The sequence below is a fragment of the Phocoena phocoena genome, chromosome 5 (genome assembly GCF_963924675.1).
Source record: "Phocoena phocoena chromosome 5, mPhoPho1.1, whole genome shotgun sequence".
NCBI classification, from domain to species: domain Eukaryota; kingdom Metazoa; phylum Chordata; class Mammalia; order Artiodactyla; family Phocoenidae; genus Phocoena; species Phocoena phocoena.
In genome coordinates this window covers 96,524,584-96,551,619 of record NC_089223.1, presented here as the reverse complement: position 1 = coordinate 96,551,619, position 27,036 = coordinate 96,524,584, and the positions used below count along the sequence as shown (strand labels likewise).

The 27,036-nt window shown below is 41.9% G+C and overlaps 1 protein-coding gene across 1 annotated transcript in view; it reads left to right on the top strand.

Annotated features, from left to right (window-relative positions):
• The window catches only part of CC2D2A (coiled-coil and C2 domain containing 2A), a 137,368-nt gene that overhangs the window by 5,892 nt on the left and 104,440 nt on the right, over positions 1–27,036 (top strand). The window contains exons 3-4 of the mRNA XM_065877669.1: positions 2,341–2,424; positions 4,649–4,772. Of these exons, the coding sequence (XP_065733741.1) occupies positions 2,341–2,424; positions 4,649–4,772 (208 nt within the window). The remainder of the gene's footprint in view (positions 1–2,340; positions 2,425–4,648; positions 4,773–27,036) is intronic.

Genomic DNA, 27,036 nt, shown 5'->3' with positions numbered 1-27,036 from the left:
GTTTGGAGACCAGAGACCTCCGAACAGAAGAGGAAGTATTCCTCTCAATCCTCCTTTCTCTCTTGGCTCTAGGGCTCAGTAACTTGAGACCATAGAGGCAGAAATGGGGACAATATGCTATTTCCAACAGGAACTTCAAAAAGCCTGAAGGAACCCAGATGAAACCACACAGATTAACTTTAAGCAAGATATCAAGTACTGACAACTTACCTACATCTACCTGTGCTCATTCATTCATACAACAAATATCCATTGTGCCTCTGGTCCCTGGGAATAGAGCAGTGAAGAAAATGCTGAGCTCTCCTGGAGTTCACATTCAGTCTAATTTGAGGTCCTACTGGAGAGTTTTCCATTGACAGAGGATCAAAACATTATTGGAAAGCCAAAAAAAAAAAAAAAAAAAAAGCTTGATGTATATTTCTCACAAGCCCATTCTAAGCCAATAAGAATTTAGACTTGAATTAAGAACCACAGTTGCACACCGCTCTGAAGAAGGAGGTCTGAGTGAAGGTGGGGCTTGCACCCAGAGGATGAGTCAGAGCGATCAGGTCCCTTAGACAAAGAAAAAGCCCAAGCCATGCCCACTCCCTGGTTGGGACCTCAGTTCCCTCCTCTGCAGCTGAAGCTGAGGTTTTCTCTAAACAGATGGCCAAGGGCACTGCTGAGTGTTTGAAGCCTAGCCCAGCAACCTGCATGCCATTTCTTTGAAATCTTATATGATTAAAACCCATGCTTTGTGTTCCAAGTTTGTTTCAGTATAAAAACAAAAATTTCCCAATTTTAGAAAAAAAAATGTCTAATAAATCCGGTACACCAGAAGAGGTTCTGGGTTTACCTTGCAACTTCTTTTATACCCCGAGGTACTTGTGTCCTGGTTTGCAAAACTCAAACTAGGAAACTTTAAAGCTTCAAACTTAAGAGGCTTCAGCTCTAACATTTTATGACTAAAACTTTAGAAAGCATAATATGGAAAAAGAAACGAAGTTGGCACTGTTAAAGGATTTCTCCCTTTTCAGGAACACTCCCACACTGTTGGTGGGAATGTAAATTGGTACAGCCACTATGGAAAACAGTATGGAGGTTCCTTAAAAAACTAAAAATAGTAATACCATATGACCCAGCAATCCCACTCCTAGGCATATACCCAGAAAAAATCTTAATTTGAAAAGATACATGCACCCCAATGTTCAATGCAGGACTGTTTACAATAGCCAGGACATGGAAGCAAACTAAATGTCCATCAACAGAGGAATGAATAAAGAAGATGTGGTACATAGATACAATGAAATATTACTCAGCCATAAAAAAGAACAAAATAATGCCATTGGCAGCAACATGGATGGACCTAAAGATAGTCATACTGAGTGAATTAAGTCCGACACAGAGAGACAAATCATATGATACTGCTTATATGTGGAATCTAAAAAAAAGGATACAAATGAACTTATTTACAAAACAGAAGTAGAGTTACAGATGTAGAAAACAAACTTATGGTTACCCGGGGATAAGGGAGGGGGAGAGGAATAAATTGGGAGATTGGGATAGACACACACACACTACTATATATAAAATAGATAACTAATAAGAACTTACTGTATAGCACAGGGAGCTCTACTGAATACTCTGTAATGACCCATATGGGAAAAGAATCTAAAAAAAGAGTATATATATAACGGATTCACTTTCTGTACACCTGAAACTAACACAACATTGTAAATCAACTATACTCCAAGAAAATTTTAAAACAAAACAAAACACAAAAAGGATTTCTCCCTTTTCAAAAAGACCTGAAAAACTTTGCATTAAATACAAACTTCCATGGTGATTTAACATGTATCCTCATTATTCTCTACCTGACAGTAAGGCTGTGGGGAGCAGATAAGCCCAACCCTGGAAGCCCCTAGTGTGATTCTGATATCGTCCTGGGCCAGAGGCCTCCATCCGGGTCAGTACATCAGTCCTGGCAGATTCACTTGTTCGTGGCCTTCATTAGATTATGACTTTTGAGGGAAGTCACCTCCGGTACCTCTGTGCGCCCAAGGCCTGGAACACAGTCAGCAGTCCATAAATTCCCTAGGCATGAATGAGCACCTGGGTCGATGGAAGCTCCAACACCATATCATTGACCATCTTTCCATTTGGATACAACTTTTGAGAAGAGTAGATGGTGATGTCTGTCCACTGTCCCTTCGCTCACACTCAACTTTAGTGGGTGGAGGCTCCAGGACAAGACAGTCATTTTAACACCTAAAAATCCCACCCCTCTTCCTCACTTATCATTTTTTCCCAATTTACACACACACACTAAGAGATAACTCTTCCATTTGCATCTCAACAAAGGAGTTCATTGAAGACAGTGAGGATGCAGATGAGGGAAGACAGAAGAAGACCGCGAAGGTTCCAAGACAAAAAGGAAAGAAGCAGGTAGGGAGTGACAGAAGCACTTGTCTGTCTACCGGGCTGTCAGTTAACAGCTCACTGCACCCCGAGAGGCCATACAGCCTCCTGTGGGTACAAGCACTTGGCCTTCTCTGGGAGAGGCAGGGATGCTGGTGGATGGTCCAGCTGAAGGACCCTATGTGGGGTCTCATGGATGACCCTTACCATGAAGCCATGGGCAGTATTTGGAGCATGTTTCCTCCAAGGTTTTTCCCATCCCCTGAGAGACAAGTTTAGAAATGCTAAAATGAGCCCCTTTAATGCTGTCATCAAAGGCCATAGACTAAGACCAGCGGTAGATGGCAGTGCAGGATTACAAATCTCAGGGATCTTCCACTTTCCCAGCTCCAAGCCCAAATTCTGCTTCAGTCTAAATCAAGGCCAACCCCCATCTCCCGGGCCTGCTGGCGGTCCCTCCCCCGGCTCTGCCCGCAGCAGAAGTTACCCTCCTTGGCCGTGAGCATCCCTATACAAGGTCCACCTTCTCCAGGTAAATAGACGCCCTTGGAAAGGAGGCCGGGAAGATTTTGCGGAGGGGCGATTGGCTTGGAATAATCCAGATGCGAGCAGGGGAGGGAGGGGGAAGGAGAGCCATTTTGAGCCGGCAGCCACGTGATGGGGCCGCCTGGAGAGCGGGAACGGGGTGGCGGGGAGGGCACCAGGAGAGCTGAAGTCAGGGGAGAAACCCCTTTTCAGCTCTCCCGTCTCCCAGCACAATCCCGTTGGGACAAGCTGGGCCAAGGAAACTCCTTTTCTGTAGCTGGGATGGAGTGGCCCAGGGGAGGGCCCGGAGAGGCTGGAGGTGCTACCTGGCCTTGTGGCTGGGCCCTCTGGCCACTCAGGGACTTTAACCCCTTCCTGCAGGGTCAGCGGGGGGCTCTGCAGCCGGGGCCACGGGGCCCAACGAGGCGTCAGATGAGCCGGTACAAATGGAAAGAGCTCAGTTCCTTAGCTCCAAGGCCACAGGCACAGTAAGCAATGGTGACTGGGGCTAGGGGCGTGGAGCTTGCACTAAACGGGAGAAAGGAGCAGGGATGGAAAGAAGGCACTTTCTGTGTCCTAGGTGTGGCGCTTTCTTGAGACATCATCTCATTCCTTGAACTGCACAAAGAGCCCTGATCAGACAACGAACGTGCAGTATTTGGTGCTTTGTGAGAAATCTGGAGAGTGTTTCTTAACCCCAGCGGCCCTTCAGAATCACTTGGGGATTTTTTTTTTTTTTAAGTCAAATGCCTCAGGTCCACTCCAGGCCATTTATTTAAGTCAGAATGTCTGTGCTTTACAAAGTGCCTATACATAGCAGCATCTCAGTGAATGGGCTATTTTCATTTCCCTTCTTTTACGGATGACGAAGGAAGTTAGGAAGTTCGATAACTCGCTCGAGTCCCACGGTAAATCTGAGTTTGGAGGCAAGCCTTTGTCTGGCCCAAAGGCCATCACTCACCTGGGGCTTCCACTGCCACTTCTGCTCACCAGTCTGTCCTCCTCTGAGAGTTTGGGGAAGGAACCAGAGGCTGTTCTTTGCCCTGGATTAACCAAGGACACTTTGACAGCTATGTCCAAATGAGTTGGAGCTGGGATCAAATAGTTTGGTTGTGATTTTCCTGTTTCCCTTTTCCTCCAAATTTCTACAGAGCTCTACACATTAAACCTAGAAAAAGTGAAAATATTCATTTTTTTAAAATTTCTTTTTAAATTCTTTTCTTTATTTTTTGGCTGCGCTGGGTCTTCGCTGCTGCTCACGGGCTTTCTCTCGTTGTGGCGAGCAGGGGCCACTCCTCATTGCAGTGCGTGGGCTTCTCATTGAGGTGGCCTCATTTGTTGTGGAGCATGGGTTCTAGGTGCGCGGGCTCAGTAGTTGTGGCACACAGGCTTAGTTGCTCTGTGGCATGTGGGATCTTCCCAGACCAGGGCATGAACCTGCGTCCCCTGCATTGGCACGCGGACTCCTAACCACTGCGCCACCAGGGAAGTCACTGCGCCACCTGGGTCATCTCCCCAAAACCTCTTAGACAAAATCAGGATCGGCACTGCTTCCTGTGGGGATAGGAGATCATGACCACAGTGACTCAGGTGACACAGACCACAGTTATCTAGATCTGAAGAGGATTAAGGCCTGTCCCCTTGCTAAGTGACCCACCTCATCCTGAGATAGCATCCGAGTCAACCAAAGCCCTGAGATTCACAACCTCTGACCATCTGCCCACAGCTGTCGGCTGCTGGCCCCAAGGAAATGGTGTCTGAAAAATCCCATCCAGACGACCAGCAGGAGCCCATGCAGGAAGGTTCTGACACTCACCTCCTGGGCATGACGAGCCAACGAGGCCCACGGAGTAAGTTCTGTCAACCAGTATTAATTGCCTCCTGGGATCAGCACAGAGCATCGTGGGGATTTTGCTTGGGTATTATTTTTTGTACGCGTCCACCGCCCTCCACAGCATTTTACCCCAATTCTAGGCAATTTCTAAGTTCACCTCTGTCTGGGAGACAGGACACAACCCCAAGACATATTTACATAACCACAGAATTTTGAAGCATTCATTGAAATAGAAGTGGTGCAAATAATCAAAGAGGTAGACATTCAAGGATGGGTGAAATGGGAAGGCATATTTGTCAATGAAATAGTATTAGAATCAGATGTTGGAAAACCTGAGGATGTTTCTGAGGCTCTCAGAGATCCTGCCCCTCGAGGACCCCTTCTCTTATCCATCCCTCACCCCACCCCCCAACACACACACACACACACACACACACACACACACACACACACACACACACACACACATACTCCCTTCTCCCTCCAGGAACTGTGGCCTGTATTTTACAGCATTACTTTTCCCCATCACAGTGACCATCATTCATTCTCTGCTCACTGTAGGGAAAATTATTACCCCTCACTTGTTGCTTTTCTTGAACAGTGGATTAGACCAGGGAAGAAGGCGTGTTACACTTTTCAATTGTTACATAATTATTATTACTCTATTTTTCTGCAGCTGAGCTGGGGAATAAAGTAACTATTGGAAATTAGAGGGCTTTGGAAGCAAGTTCATCTGATGTCCAACCCTAAGAAAAATGTGGTTCCCATCCAAAACCAATAACACAGTAGAACTGTTACCAGTTAGTAAAGTAGAACCAAACTTTATCCCATATATAACTTTATCCCATATAGTTACTTCATTTTCTAAATGGGTAAAATTATTCATTATTGAAGATTACAGTTTGTCTTAGTGTGCTCAGGCTGCCGTACCAAAATATACCATAGCCTGGGTGGCTCTAACAACAGACATTTATTTTCTCACAATTCTGGAGGCTGGAAGTCTAAGATCAGGGTGCCCGTGTGGTCACTTTCCAGTGAGTCCTCTCTTCCTGGCTTGTAGGTGGCTGGCATCTCCCTGTGTGCTCACTTTGGTGTTTCTTCCTATAAGGATGCTAATCCTATTATATTAGGGCCCTACCATATAACCTCATTTAACCTTCATTACCTCCTTAGAGGCCCTGTCTCCAAATACAGTCACATTGAGGGTTAGGGCTTTCAACGTATGAATTTTGTGGGGACACAATTCCGTCCAGAGCACAACTATTGAATATTTAAGTAGTTGTTTTAAAATCAAGAGAAAAAAAAATGTCAGAGAGCATGGCCAGTAATAAAGGCTCTGTAGCATAATGAAAAGTGAATTCTTTCCTTCTTCCTAAAATGGGAGAAATACTCTTTACTGTCACCATGGGGGTGATTGTAAGGATCAAATCAAGAAAAGGATGTGGAAATATTTTAAAGAGTGTGCACAGTTTTAAATATTTAAATAGCATGCACTAGTATTTTAAATAGATAAATACACAGTAACTAAGGTGTGTTAGAGTGAGATAATAGGCAATCTATGCATTAGTCCAAAAGGAAAAAATAAAAAATACAATTTATGATTTGAAGAAGGAAAGAACAGTACAAGGCTAGATGTGCCTGCCTGAGCAAGGTCATGACCAGCCGGTCTCTGGGCAGCTCAGGGCAGAGCTGGAGGCTATTGCTCATTTGGCAGCACTGGTGGGCCAAGATGTAGAGCAAATCCCCGGGAGTGAGGTGAGGGCACCTGATGGATTAGAAGCCTGGGTAGACAGGCATCAGTTAGAAACGAGAGGTCAAGACCAGCAGAAAGTCAGCCATGTGGTCAAGAGAGCAGAATAGGTCTCATTCAGCATGTCAACACATGTTAGAGCGAGAGTGCAAGGAATGAGCAACATGAGGAGTCTCGACCTGAGACAGGAAAGGCAAGACACAGAGCAGAAGCAACAGAGGATGTGCAGGTGTCTCCGTGGTAGAGTGTTGGTGGGAGAGGACTCCAAACAGAGGGCTCTGAAACTCCCAATGTGTGCAGAAAATAGTGTGTCCAGGAGCAGCCGGGTCTTATAGGACCTCACCTGGGAAATCACCCACCCACTTAGCAGGAAACTAAGTCCAGCCCATCTTCAGGGGGGTGAAATTTGGCTCCACCTTTAAAGAGAGGTGTGTCAAAGGAATTTATGGGCATATATTTAAACCACCACATTCATCTTTCTTTAAAACTATACTCAGAAATCTGTAATGAGCATCACATAAAATCCACACTCTTATTTGTTCTGAGTTCTGAGACCCTATGTGATCTGGCCCTTTCCAATTCTACTCCCACTCTTCTCCAATTTGTCTCCACCCTGGTTGACTGCTACTGGCCTCTGAATGCCTTGTGGCCACCTGGGCATTCCCAGGCTTTGGTGCCCACTCAGAAAGCTCTCCACCCATCTCTTTATTAAGCTTGTGACAGAAAAGCAATACAGTTGTATCCGTTAAGGCCTCGGTCTTTGGCGTCAGACAAGTGTGTGTACCAGTCTATACCTGTTACTTTCTCACTTGCTTGGGCAAGTTTCCCCACCTCCTTAAACTTCAGTTTCTTTATCTGCAAAGTAGGGACAAGAATAAAAGGCCTTAATACCCCAACAGAGTTTATATTCCAGCTGGGGAGTTAGAGGGAAAAAGAGAAAGCAAATCAAAAAAGATGTGATAAATATACAGTATGGCCAGTGGTGAGAAGTGCTACAGAGAAACATAAAGAATTGGCTGGACGAGACTACAGTGGAGATGAGAGGAAGGACTGCTGTTTCATGAAAGGTCATCAGGGGAAGCCCTCTCCAGTGAGAAGACGTTTGTGCAGAGGCCTGAAGGAAATGTGAGACCCCTGAGGAAAGTGGCCTTAAAGCAAGAGTGTGCTTGATGTATTTAAGGAACAAGGATGCCAGAGTGGTTGACAGACAGTGAGCAAGAGGAAGAAGAAGGAAATTAGATCGGAAGGGAACTGCAAATATTTTCTCCCATTCCACAGTTGGTCTTTGTATTCTATTGATTGTGTCCTTTGGTGCGAAGAAGTTTTTAAGTTTGAGGTGGTCCCATTTGTCTGTGTTTGCCTTTGTTGCCTGTGCTTTTGGTGTCACATCCAAGAAGTCATTAACAAACTCAATGTCATGAAGATTTCCTCTGTGTTTTCTTCTAGGGGTTTTATAACTTTACATCTCACATTTAGGTCTTTAATCCTTACTGAGTTTATTGTGTAAGGTAGGGGTCAACTTCATTCTTTTGCACGTGGATAGCCAGTTTCTCAACACCATTTGTTGAAGACACTGTATTTTCCCCATTGAGTGGTCTTGGCATCCTTGTTGAAGATTATTTGACCACATACACATAGTTTTGCTTCTAGGTTCTCTATTCTATCCCACTGGTCTATATGTCTGTCTTTATGCCAGTACCACACTGTTTTAATGGATGTAGCTTTATAATATGTTTTGAAATCAGGACACCTGAGCCTCCAATTTTGTTGTTTTTCAAAACTGGTTTGGCTATTTCAGGGAACCTTAATATTCTATGTGAGTTTTAGGATGAACTTTTCTTTTCATAAGAAAAATGCCATTGAGATTGTGATAGGGATTGCATTAAATCTGTTGATTGCCTTGGGTAGTATTGACATTTTAACAATATTAAGTTTTCCAATCTATGAACATGGGGTGACTTTCCATTTGTTTGTGTCTTCTTTAAATGTTTTCAACAGTTTTTTTTAGTTTACAGCATACAAGTCTTTTGCCTCTTTGGTTAAGTTAATTCTTAAGTGTTTTACTCTTTTCATGCTATTGTAAATGGAATTGTTTTCTTAGCTTCCTTTTTAGATGTTTCACTGTTAGTGGATAGAAACACGACTGATTTTACATATTGATTTTCTATGCTGCAACTTTGCTGAATTTGCTTATTAGTTTCAACATTTTTTGTGTGTGGCAGGGGACTCTTTTAAAGGTTTTCTCTATATAAGACAATGTCTTCTGCAAACAGAGATAATTTTACTTCTTCCTTCCCAATCTGGATGCCTTTTGTAACTTTTTCTTACTGTCTTAGTCTGTTTGCTCTGTTAATATAAAACACTATAGACTGGTTGGCTTATAAGCAGCAGAAATTTTGTTTCTCATAGTTCTGGAGCCTGAAAAGTCAAAGACAAAGGCACCAGCAGATCTGGTGTCTGCTAAGGAGGGCCTGCTTTTTGTTTCATAAATGGCTGTCTTCTTGTGTTCTCACACAGTAGAAGGGGCAGAGTAGAAGCTCTCTGGGGTCTTTTTCATAAGGGAACTAGTCCCATTCATGAAAGTTCCACCCTTATGACCTAATCACCTCCCAAAGGCCTCATCTCCAAATAGCATCACACTGGGACAAAAACTTCAACATATGAATTCAGGGAGGACACAAACATTCTGTCTATAGCACTTGCTTAATTGCTCTGGTTTGGATTTCCAGTATTATGCTGAATAGAAGTAAAGTTGGGGGCGGGGGGCGGGGGGATGGGGGAGGGCGGGCATCCCTGCCTTGTTCCTGACCCTAGAGGAGATGCTTTCAGTTTTTCACCACTGAGTATAATGTAAGTTGTGGGCTTTTCGTATATGGCCTTTACCATGTTGAAGTAATTTCCTTCTATTCCTAGTTTGTCTAATGCTTTTTATCATAAAAGAATGTTGAATTTTGTCAAATGTTTTTTCTGTACCAAGCAAGATGATCATGTGGTGTTTGTCCTTTGTTCTGGTAATGAGGTGTATTACACTGATTGATTTTCATATGTGGAACCATCCGGGCACCTCCCACCCACGCCCACCAACTTGAGCTAAGACTACTAAATGGTTCAAGAGGCTGTCTCTCATGACCATTTTATAAATGCTACTTACCTACATTTTTCTAGGCAAAACCTCAGATTCGGTGGTTTCCCTATCCCAAGCAAGAAAGTTTATGCTAAGAAAGCTGTGGAACTTTTTAAGCTCATATGATTTCATTATATTTTTCTTCTCTAAGCACTTATTGGTTTACCTGAGGCATCCTCCTCTCCCTCAGAAAGAGAGAGAGAGAGAGAGAGAGAGAGAAGGAAGAAAGGGAGGGAGGGAGGGAGGAAGGAAGGAAAGAAGGAAGGAAGGAAGGGAGGAAGGAAGGAAGGAAGGAAGGAAGGGAGGGAGGAAGGAAGGAAGGAAGGGAGAAAACCGGATGATAAATCTGACAGCCTTGAACCCTGAGAGCTTAATACCATGTTCTGAGGCACACAGCAAGCTTTCTGATAACATTTCCGTCAAGATTCCTCATTCTCTTTCTTACTCATATCCCAGTACATTGCCCAAGATTAAGAGAAATAAACAACATTTCAAGTCAGCAAACATTCCTTGAAACCCATAGAAACTGAAATTAGATTCACTACTTACTACTCGTTACTACTTTTAGTCCTGGGACCTCAAGCAGCAGCCCGGTCTCCCTCAGCCACAGAAGCCTCGTTTATGTTGATAAAAACGAGGATCATAAAAGCCTTGGCTTCGTGCAGCTGTTATGACAGTGAAATCAGATGATACACAGAAAGCACCGCACATAGGGTCTGGCACATACCTAGTCGCCTTCTCCAGCTGGAAGAAGAACTTGATGCTAAATAACTAACAAAAATAATTACCTCTTTTGAGTGTTATGATATGGCTGGCACCATGCTGAGGTCTTTACATGCATTACATTACTCAGAACAGTCCTGTCATCAGGCACTGTTTTATAATTTAGGAAACTAAAGTTCAGAGAGAACCAACAGCTAGAGGTGGTGGAGCCAGAACTCAAACTCCAGTCTACAGACCTCAGGAACCTGTGTTCTTTTTTTTTTTCTTTTTTTTAAATTTATTTCATTGAAGTACAGTTGATTTGCAATGTTGTGTTAATTTCTGCTATACAGCAAAGTGTTTGTCATATATATATATATATATATATATATATATATATTCTTTTTCATATTCTTTTCCACTATGGTTTGATAAACCAGGATATTGAATATAGTTCCCTCAGATTATCATACTAAGTGAACCTGCAATCTTAATTGCTGCACTACAGCATCATTCTATACCAGCAAATCTTAACTCTGATTGGTCTTTAAAGAGAATGGTTTACAGTTGCCCAGGGAAGGTACAGTGCTCTCTGTATTTTACTCAAGGCCATGCTCTGGTTTCTGTATGCTCACTTACTACCCCCATACCACACCCACCACATCCTTCCAACCAAGTCTGCTCACCTGGATCCAATTCTTTGACTCCCTCTTGATGGTTCATTCCCCAAACCTCTCATGGGTTTGGCTTGTTGCTCAGCGCTACCACCCCAGCCTCTGCCCTTGAACCCATGACCCTCTCTATCCTATAGCATTCCTGCGGGTCTCCAAGTGTTGTCAAGTCCAGACTGTAGTCAGATGCTCAGATACCAGCATCCTTGAAGACATGGCCTCCGCACTGCACCAGGCCCACGCCCAGAGGGGCCATCTCCCTGATGAACAGCAGTGTAAATCCATGCACTGAAAGCTTTGGCTTCTAATCTGCTATTCAAACATATACACAGTCATGACTTTCCAAATTCAGAAAGCATTTCACCGAATAGGAACATAGCTCCCAATCAAATAAACAACTAGGAAAAAAGTACACACATTTCCCCCACGATTCCAACTTGCACCGTCTCTTAAGGGAGGAACTATTGAATGTTAAGCAGTTTCCTATGAACATAAGTTTCTTCATTACCGACATCTGTTTTCTATCCATTCCTGTTAGTTTCTCTGGTTAAAGCATCATTTCAGAGCCAATTTCTCAGTATTGGTTGAAAATAAAATTCAGAATCCAGTGAAATTTGATGCAAATGAAAGGAAACAGATCACTTATTTTAGGCATACTTTTTAAAAGTCACCAAGACCTGGAGAGACTGACCCAGGAAACAAATGTTATAAAGTTCAGTATAAGACAAGAGGAGAATGGCCCAAAGGAGCTGGTCTTGGGAGTTACCTTGGAGCCCAGCAGTGAAGAACATTCTAGTCAGAGGGTGCACACTGGGGAATGTAGGAAATATCAAAAGTTCACCAACACTGGAGTTTACTACCTCACACGGTACTGGGGGGACTAAATTACAGTACTAAGTAAAATATTTATCTAAGTAAAAATAAATTGTATGCTGTATTCAATACACTTTTTTTCTGGATATTATGATTTTTGACATCTTAAAAATAAGCACCCAAACAAACAAACAAACAAAACAAAAACAAAAAAACCTTTCTGGTTGGGGAGACAGTAGCCAATTGTTAGAGATAGCAAAGAGTCAGGACTGGAGTATGACTTTAATGCAAAATAACCAATCCAGAGCCCCACCTCCTCTGTCTGGCCAGTACTGAAACTGAGCGAAGGTCCTGTGGGTTGCCTGGGCATGGAGGCCTTTTTCGTCCCCCGTTTCTTGTAGGCAAGACTCCAGCCTCCATGACCTTCCCTGAGTTACAAAGCTGGAGTCGAACTGTTACTAATCAAGGGAAGAGCAGCCAGGAAACCACCTGAGGCAAGACTAAAGGGACCAAAAAAGCTCCAGATTAGGAGACTGAGCACCTGAGATGAGATTAAGGGAGTGCAAGCCCTTCACACATCCTAATCTTGTCAGCAACATCCCCCCTGAGCTATTGCTATAAAACTTCTCATCAAATCCTCCGGGATTGGGACACATACTTTTTTGAGGCAGGAGCCTGCTGTGGCCCACTTTGCCTGGCAAAGCAATAAAGCTGTCTTCTTCTACTTCACCCAGAACTCTGTCTCTCAGATTTGTTCTGGCACCAGTGCAGAGAACCTGAGCTTTCGGCGTCAGTACAACCCCAGGAAGCAAGATTCCTCTGCTTGGATCATCCCAGGGCCAGGTACCAGGCAACTAGGGACCACCCCTATAGCTTAGAGCCCCCCAGAACCACTCGAACCCGCCAACCATAAACTGCTTACCCTGCCCTGCCTTGTCTTTCCCTCAGAAATCCCAAGAAAGGCCATGAGCTGAGCTCTCAGCCCCTCCTGTCTTCTGCTCCTGACCACCCTGGTGTCTTTCCATGTGCCCTGCGTGGCATGTCCTGCCCCCGGGCTGCAGAACCTGAGAGTTTATGATCAACTTTGTTTCCTGAGCCTCTCCTCTGTCTCGTCTTGTGCCCCACCTGACTGACCATCTCATAAAAGAATACAAAGAATATAAAACAGACCCATCATTATTATTAGTTATAAGGAAACACATTTTCCCAAAAACTCCTTTATAGCAAAATTCCTCCAGAGTCGTCTGTTCCCATCCTGGCTCCAATCTTGAACCTACTCCTCTAATTCACATCCCCCCTCCCTGTCAAAATTCTCCTTGTTGAGGTCCCCACGAGCCGCACATTTGCTAAATTCTATAGTCAGTCCTTCATCTTTACCATCCTTGACTTTCAGTTGCGTTCCCTGCAGCTCACGCTCTCTCCTCTTCTGTACATGGCTCCCCGGACACCACTCTCCTGGTTTTCCTTCTCCCTCGCTGGCTGGACCTCTCCATCTCCTTGCTAGTTCTTACACCCCAGCCTCTAAATCTTGGAGCCCCCAAGCTCAGTGCTCAGCCCTCTTTTCTTTGTCAACACTCATTCTCTCAGTCATCTCAAGACTTTAAATTCTATCATATAGCTATCGTATGTATAACTGAGCAGTTCCCAACTTTTATCTCCAGTCTGGGCTTCTTTCAGACTAAATGTGCAACTACCAACTTAACACCCACTTTTGCAAATCACATAAGACAGCTCACATTTTTAATAGATTTATTGAAGCATAATTTGCATATCATAACATTCACCCATTGTAAGTATACGATTCAATGATTATTAGTAAATTTGTAGACCTGTGCAGCCATCACCACCATCCAGTTTTAGAACATTTCATCACCCCAAAAAGTTCCTTTATGCCTGTTTGCAGCCACTCCCACCCCCAGCCCTAGACAAACACTGATTTGTTTTATATTCCTATAAATAGGCCTTTTCTAGACATTTCATGTGAATAGAACCATATAATATGTGGGGTTTGTGTCTGACTTCTTTCACTTAGCATGGTTTTGAGATTTATAAGCATTGTAGCATCTATCCACATTTTCTTCCTTTTTACTGCTGAATTATATTGCATCATATGGGTATACTACATTTTATTTATTCATTCACCTGTTGATGAATATTTGGATTATTTCCAGTTTGGGGCTATTATAAATAATGCTTCTATGAACTGGGTCATATGATAAATGTATATTTAACTTTATAAGAAAGTGCTGATCTGTTTTACAAACTGGCTGTATCATTTTACTTTCCCACCAACAGTTTGTGAGAGTTCCAGTTTCTCACTTCCTTGCCAACAACTGATATTATCTGTCTTCAATTTTAGCCTTTATAATGTGTATACAGTGGTATTTCGTTGTGCTTTTAACTTGTATTTCCCTAGTGATTAATGATATGGAGTATTTTTTCATATGCTTATTAGCCTTTTGTATATCATCTTAGTAAAATGTCTGTTTAAATTTTTATACATTATTAATTGGATTTTTTGTCTTACTGTGGAATTGTAAGAGTTCTTTATAGATTCTGGACACAAGTACTTTATCAGGTATATAATTTGCAAATATTTTCTCCAAGTAAACGTCTAATCTTTTTATTTTCTTAATGGTGTCTTTTGAAGTACAAAAGTTTTTAATCTTGGTGGAGTCAAATTTATCACTTTTCTTCTATTATGGATTGTATCTAAAAATTCTTTGCCCAACCCAAGGTCATGAACATTTTCTCCTATATTTTCCTTCTGGAAGTTTTCTGTTTTTAGCTTTTACATTTAGTTAGGTCCATGATCTATTTTGAGACAACCCAAATTCTACTCGACTGAAACTAGGCTTCTGATCTCCTTCTTCCAACCCTAACCTGTTTCTCCTACAAAAATCTTCCAATTTCAGAAACTTTACATACCATTACTCTTCTTGGAAGTTTGCAAAGCTTGTTAAAGGATGTCATGAGGGTGGGGAAATCCTTGTCATCCTCATTTCACTAAATAGACATTTCATTTTTTCTGTTGCTTGGGTCAAAAACTTATGGTCATCCTTAACTCCTTTCTTTCTGTCTAGCCACTTCCAGTCTATCAATAAGTCCTGTTTGCTCTGCATCAGAATAGATTGAAAGTATGACCATTTCTCACTTCCTCCCCTACTACCGTCCTGATCCAGGCTGCCTTCAACTCCTATCTGAAGTGTTGCAATTATTTTAAAAAGTGTTGCCATAGCCTCCTAACTGTTGCCCCTGCTCCTATTCTCACCCCCCATTCTCACCCCAGCAGCCAGAGTGGCCTTATAAAAGTAAGGTCAAGTTACTCCGCTGTTCAAATCCTCCAATGGTTCTCAACTGACTCAGAGTTAAAGTCAAATTCTGCAGAATGACCTACACAGTTTGTCTCCCCCTTATCTCTATGACCTGCTATCCTATATTCCATCTCCTACCCCTCATGTTTCCCCTTTCCGCTCTGGTCTTGCATTAGGATGGCCATGTCTCAGAGTCTTTGCACCAGATATGACTTATAGCTAAAATGCTCATCCCCCCAGCTACCCACCTGGCTTGACCCCTCATTTCCTTCCCCTGATCCAATGTCACCTTGAAGGTCTTGCTTGGCCACTCCAAACTACAATACACCCCTGCCTCCTGGCCCTCCTTATCCCCAAGCCAGCTTTGTTTGTCTCCATATACCTACCACCATCTGACATACTCCACATACTACTTCACTCCAGGAAGGTGGGGATATTTGTTTTGTTCACTCTTATATCCCTACTGCCTTGTACATATAATACATGCTCAATAAAGATTTCTTAGTGGAATGCTTGAACTAGATTCCGTAACCTAGCACTTCCAAGAGTGGGTTGGGTAGAACATGTACTAGTATCCTGTTAGAGATTAACTCTCGCAAAAATATTCCAAGCTCAGAAGATTTACCTATTATTTCCTCTCTTAAAAGTTTGAGAAGCTTGTTCTGAGACCACTCACAGTTACCCTGGCATCTCCCAGGCAGTACCTGGCCCTCCTGAATGCCGTTGATGTTTTTTCCACTCTGCCCAAGGCAATGTGGAAGGCTCAACCTGAGGCAAAATTGTCATGTCAAAGTATATCTATGATGTTCTTTACCACTGTTCATTGTCTCAGTTCTGTTGGAAGCCCTCTTGCCCCGTGCCATCACCATGATGATGCCGGAGCACAGGGACAAATGGCAGGGCTGGCCGGGCCCAGTCTTTTCCAGACTGATGGTCCCTGTCTCAGGTGGCTCCAGCTGCTACAACGAAATACCGTAGACTGATGGCTTGAACAGCAGACATTGAGTTCTCGTGGTTCTAGAGGCTGGGAGTCCAAATCAAAGTGCAGGATGATTCAGTTCCTAGTGAGAGCCTTCTCCTGGCTGGCCGATGGCCCTTCTCACTGTGTCCTCATGTGATGGAGAGAGAGAGAGAGAGAGAGCTCTGGTCTCTCTTCCTCTTCTTATAGGGACACTAATCACATCATGGGGACCCCACTCTCAATGACCTCATCTAAACCTATTTACCTCCCAAAGGTCCCACCTCCAAATACCATCACACTGGGGGTTAGGGCTTCACCATGGGAAGTTGTGGAGGGTGAAAACATTCAGACCATAATAATCTTCAAGCCTGGGAGGTGTGCTGAAGCACAAAGAAGCAGGAAAGGGCAGCAGGCAGAGCCAAAATCCTGAGGTCCAAGCCCCCCTGAGTCAGAAGGAAACTTATATGCCAGAATAAGACCCTGAGTTTTCAGTTAATATAAAATAAAAATGTTAATGGGACTATGAAAGAAAGAACCAGAAAAGAAGAAATTGACCAAAGAAATCCCTGCAGAACCTCAGCACAGGTGAGCTCTCAGCAGCGCTAGGGCTGGAACCCAGGGCAGATCCTGCAGTTCTCAGCCTGTTTTGACCTCCATTTTGTGTAGTAAAATTTCCACAATACTCATCCCTTTAATGAAATTAGAAAATCTGGAGAAGGAAATAGGAGAAAGTAATCACTCACATTCTTATACCCTAGGGACAACCACCACTAACCTCAGGCCCTTTTCTAATGCTGAGTTTTTCCTGCCTGACCGCTGAGGAAGTCATGTGTTGACAGAGGGTTGCTAATGCTGAAAGGGTATCCCAAGCTCTTACATCCAAGTGCAGTAGCTTAGAAGTTGGGGATAGTCCAACTGATTGTCTCACTCATTACGTTTTTCCTCTCAAGTCTTTAAGATTATTACCTCTGCTCCTCTCCAAGTTTTCCTACTGAAGTCAAGCTGGCTTCCATCCTGTGCTCTCCCTACCCCTCAACTCCATATTTACATCCTATCCCTGGAATTTTACAACCGTGGGAAATTATTTATCATGGGAGGAGAGAGGCAAGAGTGAAAAGCCAGTTCAGGCCAGTGTACTCCCAGCCCTTTTGTCCATGATCACTACAAGAATGTTGCTTATATGTAACTTGCCATCAAGAGTTTTTATCATGCTTTTAAATATTTACAAAAGATTTTATTGATGTCATATTGTAAATATTAATGCTTTAAAATAAAACTCTTATGTCACTTTTAAAGCATCCAAAGGAATCTAAATGGCATAGGGATTTGAGAACCACCATTATCTGTTTCAAAATAATAAACAAACCCTCCCTGAACAGTTAGAATTTCACATCATTCCCTTTTCTTCTCTAACTCCTTCATTCCATTTCCCCCACAGAATTTTAAAAAATATATTACTATGTTAAAAAACTTTTTATTGAGATTGGTTCAAGATGGTGGAGTAGAAGGACGTGCGCTCACTCCCTCTTGTGAGAGTGCCAGAATCACAACTAACTGCTGAACAGTCATCGACAGGAAGACACTAAAACTCACCAAAAAATATACCCCACATCCAAAGACAAAGGAGAAGCCAAAATGAGATGGTAAGAGTGGCGCAATCACAAATCAAATCCCATAACTGCTGGGTGGGTGACTCACAATGTGGAGCACAACTATACCACAGAAGTCCACCCACTGGAGTGAAGGTTCTGAGCCCCACATCAGGCTTCCCAACCTCGGGGTCCAGCAACAGGAGGAGGAATTCCCAGAGAATCAGACTTTGAAGTCTAGCGGGATTTGATTTCAGAACTTCAACAGCACCAGGAGAAACAGAGACTCCACTCTTGGAGGGCACACATAAAGTAGTGTGCACTTTGGGACCCAGGGGAAGGAGCAGTGACCCCATAGGAAACTGAACCAGACCTACCTGCTACTGTTGGAGGGTCTCCTGCAGAGGCAGAGGGTGGCTGTGGCTCACTGTGAGGACAAGGACACTGTCAGCAGAAGTTCTGGGAAGTACTCCTTGGTGTGAGCCCTCCCAGAGTCCACCATTAGCCCCACCAAAGAGCCCGGGTAGGCTCCAGTGTTGGGTCAACTCAGGCCAAACAACCAACAGGTAGGGAACCCAGCCCCACCCATCAGCAGACAAGCAGATTAAAGTTTTACTGAGTTCTGCCCACCAGAGCAACACCCAGCTCTACCCACCACCAGTCCCTCCCATCAGGAAGTTTGCATAAGCCTCTTAGAGAGCCTCATCTACCAGAGGGCAGACAGCAGAAGCAAGAAGAACTGCAATCCTGCAGCCTGTGGAATGAAAACCACTTTCACAGAAAGATAGACAAAATGAAAAGGCAGAGGACTCTGTACCAGATGAAGGAACAAGATAAAACCCCAGAAAAACAACTAAATGAAGTGGAGATAGGCAACCTTCCAGAAAAAGAATTCAGAATAATCATAGTGAAGATGATCCAAGACCTCGGAAAAAGAATGGAGGCAAAGATCGAGAGGATGCAAGAAATGTTTAATGCAGACCTAGAAGAATTAAAGAACAAACACCTAGAAGAATTAAAGAACAAACAAACAGATACGAACAATACAATAATTGAAATGAAAAATACACTAGAAGGAATCAATAGCAGAATAACTGAGGCAGAATAATGGATAATTGCCCTAGAAGACAGAATGGTGGAATACACTGCTGCAGAACAGAATAAAGAAAAAAGAATGAAAAGAAATGATGACAGCCTAAGAGACATCTGGGATAACATTAAATGCACCAACATTTGCATTATAGGGGTCCCAGAAGGAGAAGAGAGAGAGAAAGGACCCAAGAAAGTATTTGAAGAGATTAAAGTCAAAAATTCCCTAACATGGGAAAGGAAATAGCCACCCAAGTCCAAGAAGCGCAGAGAGTCCCAGGCAGGAGAAACATGCCAAGACACATAGTAATCAAATTGACAAAAATTAAGACAAAGAAAAATTATTTAAAACAACAAATAACACACAAGGGAACTCCCTTATGGTTAACAGCTGATTTTTCAGCAGAAATTCTACAACCAGAAGGGAGTGGCACAATATATTTAAAGTGATGAAAGGGAGGAAACTGCAACCCAGAATGCTCTACCCGGCAAGGATCTCATTCAGATTTGACAGAGAAATCAAAAGCTTTACAGATAAGCAAAAACTAAGAGAATTCAGCACCACCAAACCAGCTCTACAACAAATGCTAAGGGAACTTCTCTAACTGGGAAACACAAAAAGAGAAAAGGACCTACAAAAACAAACCCAAAACAATTAATAAAATGGAAATAGGAACATACATATCTATAACTACCTTGAATGTGAACAGATTAAATGCTTCAACCAAAAGACACAGGCTTGCTGAAGGGATACAAAAACAAGACCCATATATATGCTGTCTGCAAGAGACCCACTTCAGGCCTAGGAACACATACAGACTGAAAGTGAGGGGATAGAAAAAGATACTCCATGAAATGGAAATCAAAAGAAAGCTGGAGTAGCAATACTCATGTCAGATAAAATAGACTTTAAAATAAAGAATGTTACAAGAGAGAAGAAAGGACATGACATAATGATCAAGGGATCAATCCAAGAAGAAGATATAACAATTATAAATATATATGCACCCAACATAGGAGCACCTCAATACATATGGCAAATGCTAACAGCTATAAAAGAGGAAATCAATAGTAACACAGTAATAGTGAGGGACTTTAACACCTTACTTACACCAATGGACAGATCAGCCAGAAAGAAAACTAATAAGGAATCACAGCTTTAAATGACACAGTAGACCAGATAGATTTAATTAATATTTATAGGACATTCCATCCGAAAACAGCAGATTACAATTTCTTCTCAAGTGCACATGGAACATTCTCCGGGATAGATTACATCTTGGGTTACAAATCAAGCCTCGGTAAATTTAAGAAAATTAAAATCATATCAAGCATCTTTTCTGACCACAACACTATGAGATTAGAAATAAATTACAGGGGAAAAAACGTAAAAAGCACAAACACATGGAGGCTAAACAATAGGTTACTAAATAACCAAGAGATCACTGAAGAACTCAAAGAAGAAATCAAAAAATATCTAGAGACAAAATGACAATGAAAACACGACAATCCAAAACCTATTGGATGCAGCAAAAGCAGTTCTAAGAGGGAAGTTTATAGTAATATAATTCTACCTCAAGGAACAAGAAAAATCTCAAATAATCTAACCTTACACCTAAAAGAAGCAGAGAAAGAACAAACAAAACCCAAAGTTAGTAGAAGGAAAGAAATCATAAAGATTAGAGCAGCAATAAATGAAATAGAAACAAAGAAAACAATAGCAAAGATCAATAAAACTAAAAGTTGGTTCTTTGAGAAAATAAACAAAATTTATAAACCTTTAGCCAAACTCATCAAGAAAAAGAGGGAGAGGACTCAAATCAAAATTAGAAATGAAAAAGAAGTTACAATGGACACTGCAGAAATACAAAGCATCCTAAGAGACTACTATAAGCAACTCTATGCCAAAAAAATGGACAACCTGGAAGAAATGGACAAATTCATAGGAACACATAACCTTCCAAGACTGAACCAGGAAGAAATAGAAAATATGGACAGACCAATCACAAGTAATGAAATTGAAACTGTGATTAAAAATCTTCCAATAAACAAAAGTCCAGGACCAGATGGCTTCACAGGTGAATTGTATCAAACATTTAGAGAAGAGTTAACACCCATCCTTCTCAAACTCTTCCCAAAAACTGCAGAGGAAGGAACACTCCCACACTCATTCTATGAGGCCACCATCACGCTCATACCAAAACCAGACAGAGACACTACAAAAAAAGAAAATTACAGACCAGTATCAATGATGAATATAGATGCAAAACTCCTCAACAAAATACTAGCAAACAGAATCCAACAACACATAAAAAAGATCATACAGCATGATTATGTAGGATTTGTCCCAGAGTTGCCAAGGATTCTTCAATATACGCAAATCAATCAATGTGATACACCATATTAACAAAGTGAAGAATAAAAACCATATGATCATCTCAATTGACGCAGAAAAAGCTTTTGACAAAATTCAACACCCATTTATGATAAAAACTCTTCAGAGAGTGGGCATAGAGGGAACCTACTTCAACATATTAAAGGCCATATATGACAAACCCACAGCAAACATCATTCTCAATGGTGAAAAACTGAAAGCACTTCCTCTAAGATCTGTAACAAGACAAGGATGTCCACTCTTGCCACTGTTATTCAACATAGTTCTGGAAGTCCTAGCCACGGCAATCAGAGAAGAGAAAGAAATAAAAGGAATACAAATTGGAAAAGAAGTGAAACTGTCACTGTTTGCAGATGACCTGATACTATACATAGAGAATCCTAAAGATGCCACCAGAAAACTACTAGAGCTAAACAATGAATTTGGTAAAGTTGCAGGATACAAAATTAATGCACAGAAATCTCTTGCATTCCTATACACTAACAATGAAAGATCAGAAAGAGAAATCAGGGAAACAATCCATTCAGCACTGCCACAAAAAGAATAAAATATCTTGGAATAAACCTACTTAAGGAGGTAAAAGACCTGTACTCAGAAAACTATAAGACACTGTTGAAAGCAATCAAAGATGACACTAACAGATGGAGAAATATACCATGTTCTTGGATTGGAAGAATCAATATTGTGAAAATGACTATATTACCCAAAGTAATCTACAGATTCAATGCAATCCCTATCAGATTACCAATGGCATTTTTTACAGAACTAGAAAAAATCTTAAAATTTGTATGGAGACACAAAAGACCCCAAATAGCCAAAGCAATCTTGAGGGCAAAAAACAGAGCTGGAGGAATCAGACTTCCTGACTTCAGACTATACTAAAAGGCTACAGTAATCAAGACAATATGGTACTGGCACAAAAACAGAAATATAGATCAATGGAGCAGGATAGAAAGCCCAGAGATAAACCCACGCACCTATGGTCAACTAATATATGACAAAGGAGGCAAGGATATACAATGGAGAAAAGACAGTCTCTTCAATAAGTGGTGTTGGGAAAACTGGACAGCTACATGTAAAAGAATGAAATTAGAACACTCCCTAACACCATACACAAAAATAAGCTCAAAATGGATTAAAGACCTAAATGTAAGGCCAGACACCATCAAACTCTTAGAGGAAAACATAGGCAGAACATTCTATGACATAAATCACAGCAAGATCCTTTTTGACCCACATCCTTGAGAAATGGAAATGAAAAAAAAAATAAACAAATGGGACCAAATGAAACTTAAAAGCTTTTGCACAGCAAAGGAAACTATAAATAAGACGAAAAGACAACCCTCAGAATGGGAGAAAATATTTGCCAACGAATCAATGGACAAAGGATTAATCTCCAAAATCTATAGACAGCTCGTGCAGCTCAATATTAAAAAAACAAACAACCCAATCCAAAAATGGGCAGAAGACTTAAATAGACATTTCTCCAAAGAAGACATGCAGATGGCCATGAGACACATTAAAAGCTGCTCAACATCACTAATTAGTAGAGAAATGCAAATCAAAACTGCAATGAGGTATCACCTCACACCGATTAGAATGGGCATCAGAAAATCTACAAACAACAAATGCTGGAGAGGGTGTGGAGAAAAGGGAACCCTCTTGCACTGTTGGTGGGAATGTAAATTGATACAGCCGCTTTGGAGAACAGTATGGAGCTTCCTTAAAAGACTAAAAATAGAATTACCATATGGCCCAGCAATCCCATTACTGGGCATATACCCCCAGAGAAAACCATAATTCAAAAATACACATGCATCCCAGTGTTCATTGAAGAAGTATTTACAATAGCCAGGTCATGGAAGCAGCATAAATTCGTCTGCCCATCGACAGACGAATGGAAAAAGAAGATGTGGTACATATATACAATGGAATATTCCCCAGCCATGAAAAGGAACGTGATTGGGTCATTTGTAGAGACGTGGATGGACCTAGAGACTGTCACACAGAGTGAAGTAAGTCAGAGAGAGAAAAATAAATATTGTATATTAAACGCATATATGTGGAATCTAGATAAATGGTACAGATGAACCGGTTTGCAAGGCAGAAATAGAGACGCAGATGTAGAGAACAAACGTATGGACACCAAAGGGGGAAAGTGGTGGTGGTGGGATGAATTGGGAGATTGGGATTGACATATATAAACAAATATGTATAAAATAGATAATAAAAAAAATAGCTTTAAAAAAAAGTCTTCACTGCTCACCATCTTAACAAGTTGAATTTTTGATTGAGTTATTTATTATCAATATCAATAATGCACAACTGATGAAGACATAAAGGTACTGTAAAATTTCTTCAATATGTATTAATCATAAGAAGTAAAATAAATAAATAAAAGCTTCCAGTAGCATATTCTTTAGAATAGAAAGGTAGAAGAGTGAGGTAATTAACCAAGAATCGTAGGCACACTCTCCTATTTGACAATCTGTGAATTCAGATAGTACCAACTCAAATCCAACCAACTTAGTCATTCCTCAGTATCCACAGGGATTGGTTCCAGGACCACTCCCCGCCCCACCCCGCCCCGTGGATATCAAAATCCATCGATGCTCAGGTCCCTTATATAAAATGGCATAGAATTTGCATATAGCCTACATACATCACCCTGTATACTTTAAATGATGTCTTGATTATTTATAATACCTAATACAATGTCAATGTTATGTAAATAGTTGCTGGTTTGCAGCAAATTCAAGTCTTGCTTTTTGGAACTTTCTGGAATTTTTTCTAAACATTTTCTATCTGTGCCTGGTTGAATCAGCAGATGCAGAACCCATGGACACAGAGGGCTGGCTGAACTGCATTTCAAATTTTATGTCAAGTCCTTGGAAAGTCCTTGTACACCCCAATGTATACAGAGAGCTCTGGTCTGGGCAGTGTGATTCACAGAACAAATGGTCTATCAAGACGTGTGGGAATGTCTGCAAAAGTAAGGGAAAGAGGGGAGCACTTCCAGATGGTGGAGTGAAGACTTTGTTTTCTGAGGGGTCACGTATAATGGAAGTGGTTTAAAGAAAAATGGAACACGTCCAACTTGTGATGCAGTCCGTAAGGAGAGAGAAATAGGGTGCAGTGAGTATGGGTGACAGGAAAAGGTGACAGCACGGAGAAGATCTGGAAGCAGCACGAGGATAATGAAGCTTTGGGATTCACGGGTTTACTGAGCAGCCAGTGCAGTGTTGCTGAATTTGTAATCCCTGCTGCCTCTGATGAAAAACATCACATGGCCAAGGGAATCCATATTTCATACTAATGGACATTATGTATATATTTTTAATGGAATGTCTTGAAATTCTCTCATTACCCGTAAGTTCTTGCATGTCCTCCACTCAAATCTTTAATAATTTAAAAAATTATTTTCATTGCACTCTTGGATCCTGTGGAAACTTTATGCATGCCAGATTTTCTTAGCTGTGTCACAGAGCCTGTTTAGTAAATGTGAAATCACACCCTTTTTCAAGTTTGGCAAATCACTTCTTAGCCCCAGGGAAAGACAAATAGAGTCAGTCTGGGACCACGTAGCTGGTTAGTCATGTAGTGGAGTAACTGACAATAAGGTGGAAAAATGTCTTATGAGGATTGTCTTCGTGTTTCTAGCTGTTTAAAGACACTCTGTTTGCCATGGACTACCAACATAAAAATGAAAGTCCCTAAGCCCTATTAGTTATTAGGTCAAAGGGAGTGAATTAGTACACTTGGTTTCCATGGTTATCATGGTAGTAATATTACCTTAAAAAGAAAAAAGTTGTCATCATCTGATTTCATCCAAATGAGGATTACATTTATTTTGTTTGAAATCCCTCTTTAAGTATAATATCTCTCACACCCTCATGGTTCCTTCGTGTGTTTTCCTTTATTGATATAGTGCTACAAGGTGCCAGGTACAAAAGTCACCAACATGGTCCTTGCCCTCAAGCAGGTCACATTCTAGCTGGGAAAATAACATCTCACCACCTAACTGTACAGATCAGATTTGGAAATCTTTATGCCCTCCAAATGCCTTTCACTAACACAGAGTTTTGAAAAACTCAGACAAGAACTACTTTTCACCACTTGAGAATTTTTCAAGTTTTTTAAAACTAATACGTACTAAAGAAGCCCCTTTGGTTTCTTTAGTCAGAAGAGATAGTGTTTAAATAAAATATCTTGTCTCTCTTTTAAAGAATAATTCATAAAATTATTCTAATGAGCTCCATGTGCACAATAGCTATTTTAAGTCAATTTGAAAAACTAGATCTCTTTAAAAAAAAGCAGGGGGAATGGGAGTAAATAAACAAGATTTTTTTTCACGTTCAAAAGCATGCCTTGTTAACTATGAAAGGGCAGCTCTCTAGAGACAGAAGCAAAGAGAGTGATCAGCCAGAGAACAGGATGGGCAAGCCCCAGGGGGTCCAGTCTAGAAGCCCTTCTTTATCAGCCTAGGTTGTCCACACGCATTTAGTGACACTTACCTGTGCCCACCCTTTGTGGCTGAAAACCATAGAACCTGGGAGAGGTAGGAGGTACTAATCAAATAACCACACAAATATATAAATTCAAAATGTGACAAACGGGATACAGGACAAGTCTTGGGACTTTGACATGGAGATATGATCTACCACGGGTAGATGATCTTTAAAATAGGAAATAATGACTTGATTTCTTACGTGAGTTGAAAAACAATGCCAAAGGCCTTTTTATCGAGCTAATGGAGATTCTTCTAAAGAACTTGAACCTCAATCCACACATGCAAGACTGTGATCTTCACTACAATTATTTCATGCTTTCCTACAGGCATTGAGGAAATGGCATGATTGGTGCCTGATGAAGTAGGATTTTTCATCTCTCTATCACACAGAAGGAAGGAAGCCCAGCCTCAGCACTGAGTGGCCAAGTTGCAGAAATAGCTCCAAAGCCCAGGATCGCTTTTCTGCATAAGCGGAGGCCGAAGGGCCAGCACAGTGGCCTCTGCCCATCATCACTTCCTCTCTCTGCCACAGTTCCTTCCACCTGCTAATAAATCATCTTGCCTTCTCTATTGCTTTCATTTTTTAGCCTTCGTCCCTTAACAGTGCCAATGGCTACAGGGTCAGAAGCCTCCTCTCTCTGCACTCTCTCCTTCGGGAAAGGTTTTCTCAAAACGTTAACATCACCACGGTAGAAACGCTTCCTAAGTCTTCATCTTGGGGCCTGGACCCCTTCCCGGAGCTCAGGTGCAGGACAAGCACACATTTCCATATCCTGCCAGCACCTCAGACTCATTCCAGCTGCAAAGTGACCCCCTTCAGTATCTCCCAGACTGGCTTCCCTCCTCTTTTCTCTTTCTCAGGAACCCCAAACCCCTACTCACCTCAGTCAAAACCTCAGACACCTTCACCTTCTCTTTCTTGCTCTAAACCGGGGGTCCTCCAACTTGAGTGTGTCTTTAAATCACCCAGATGGTGGCTCCACCTCCAGGTTCTGATTCACCGAGTCTGTCTGGCCTGAGTGTTTGCCCATCCACCAAGTGCCCAGAAGATGCTGCTACTGCTGGGAGAACTAGTGCCCTACTCGCCATCGTCCCTAGGGACAACTGTATCATTTTTCTTGTGGCGTCTTCGCAATTATTCCCACAGACTCCCTCTTTATTATCTCACCAGGGTATCCCAGCTGGGGTCCCTGGTGCCTCCACTCCAACCATGCTGTACCTGCAGACCCAGGAACAGCTCAGAAAATGCTGCTTCACTTCCTCCTCTCTCCACATCCTTCAAGACATCCCCACCACATGGAGAATATATTCCAGACTCCTTCATGTGACATCAGAGGCTCCCCATGACTTCACCCCAAACTC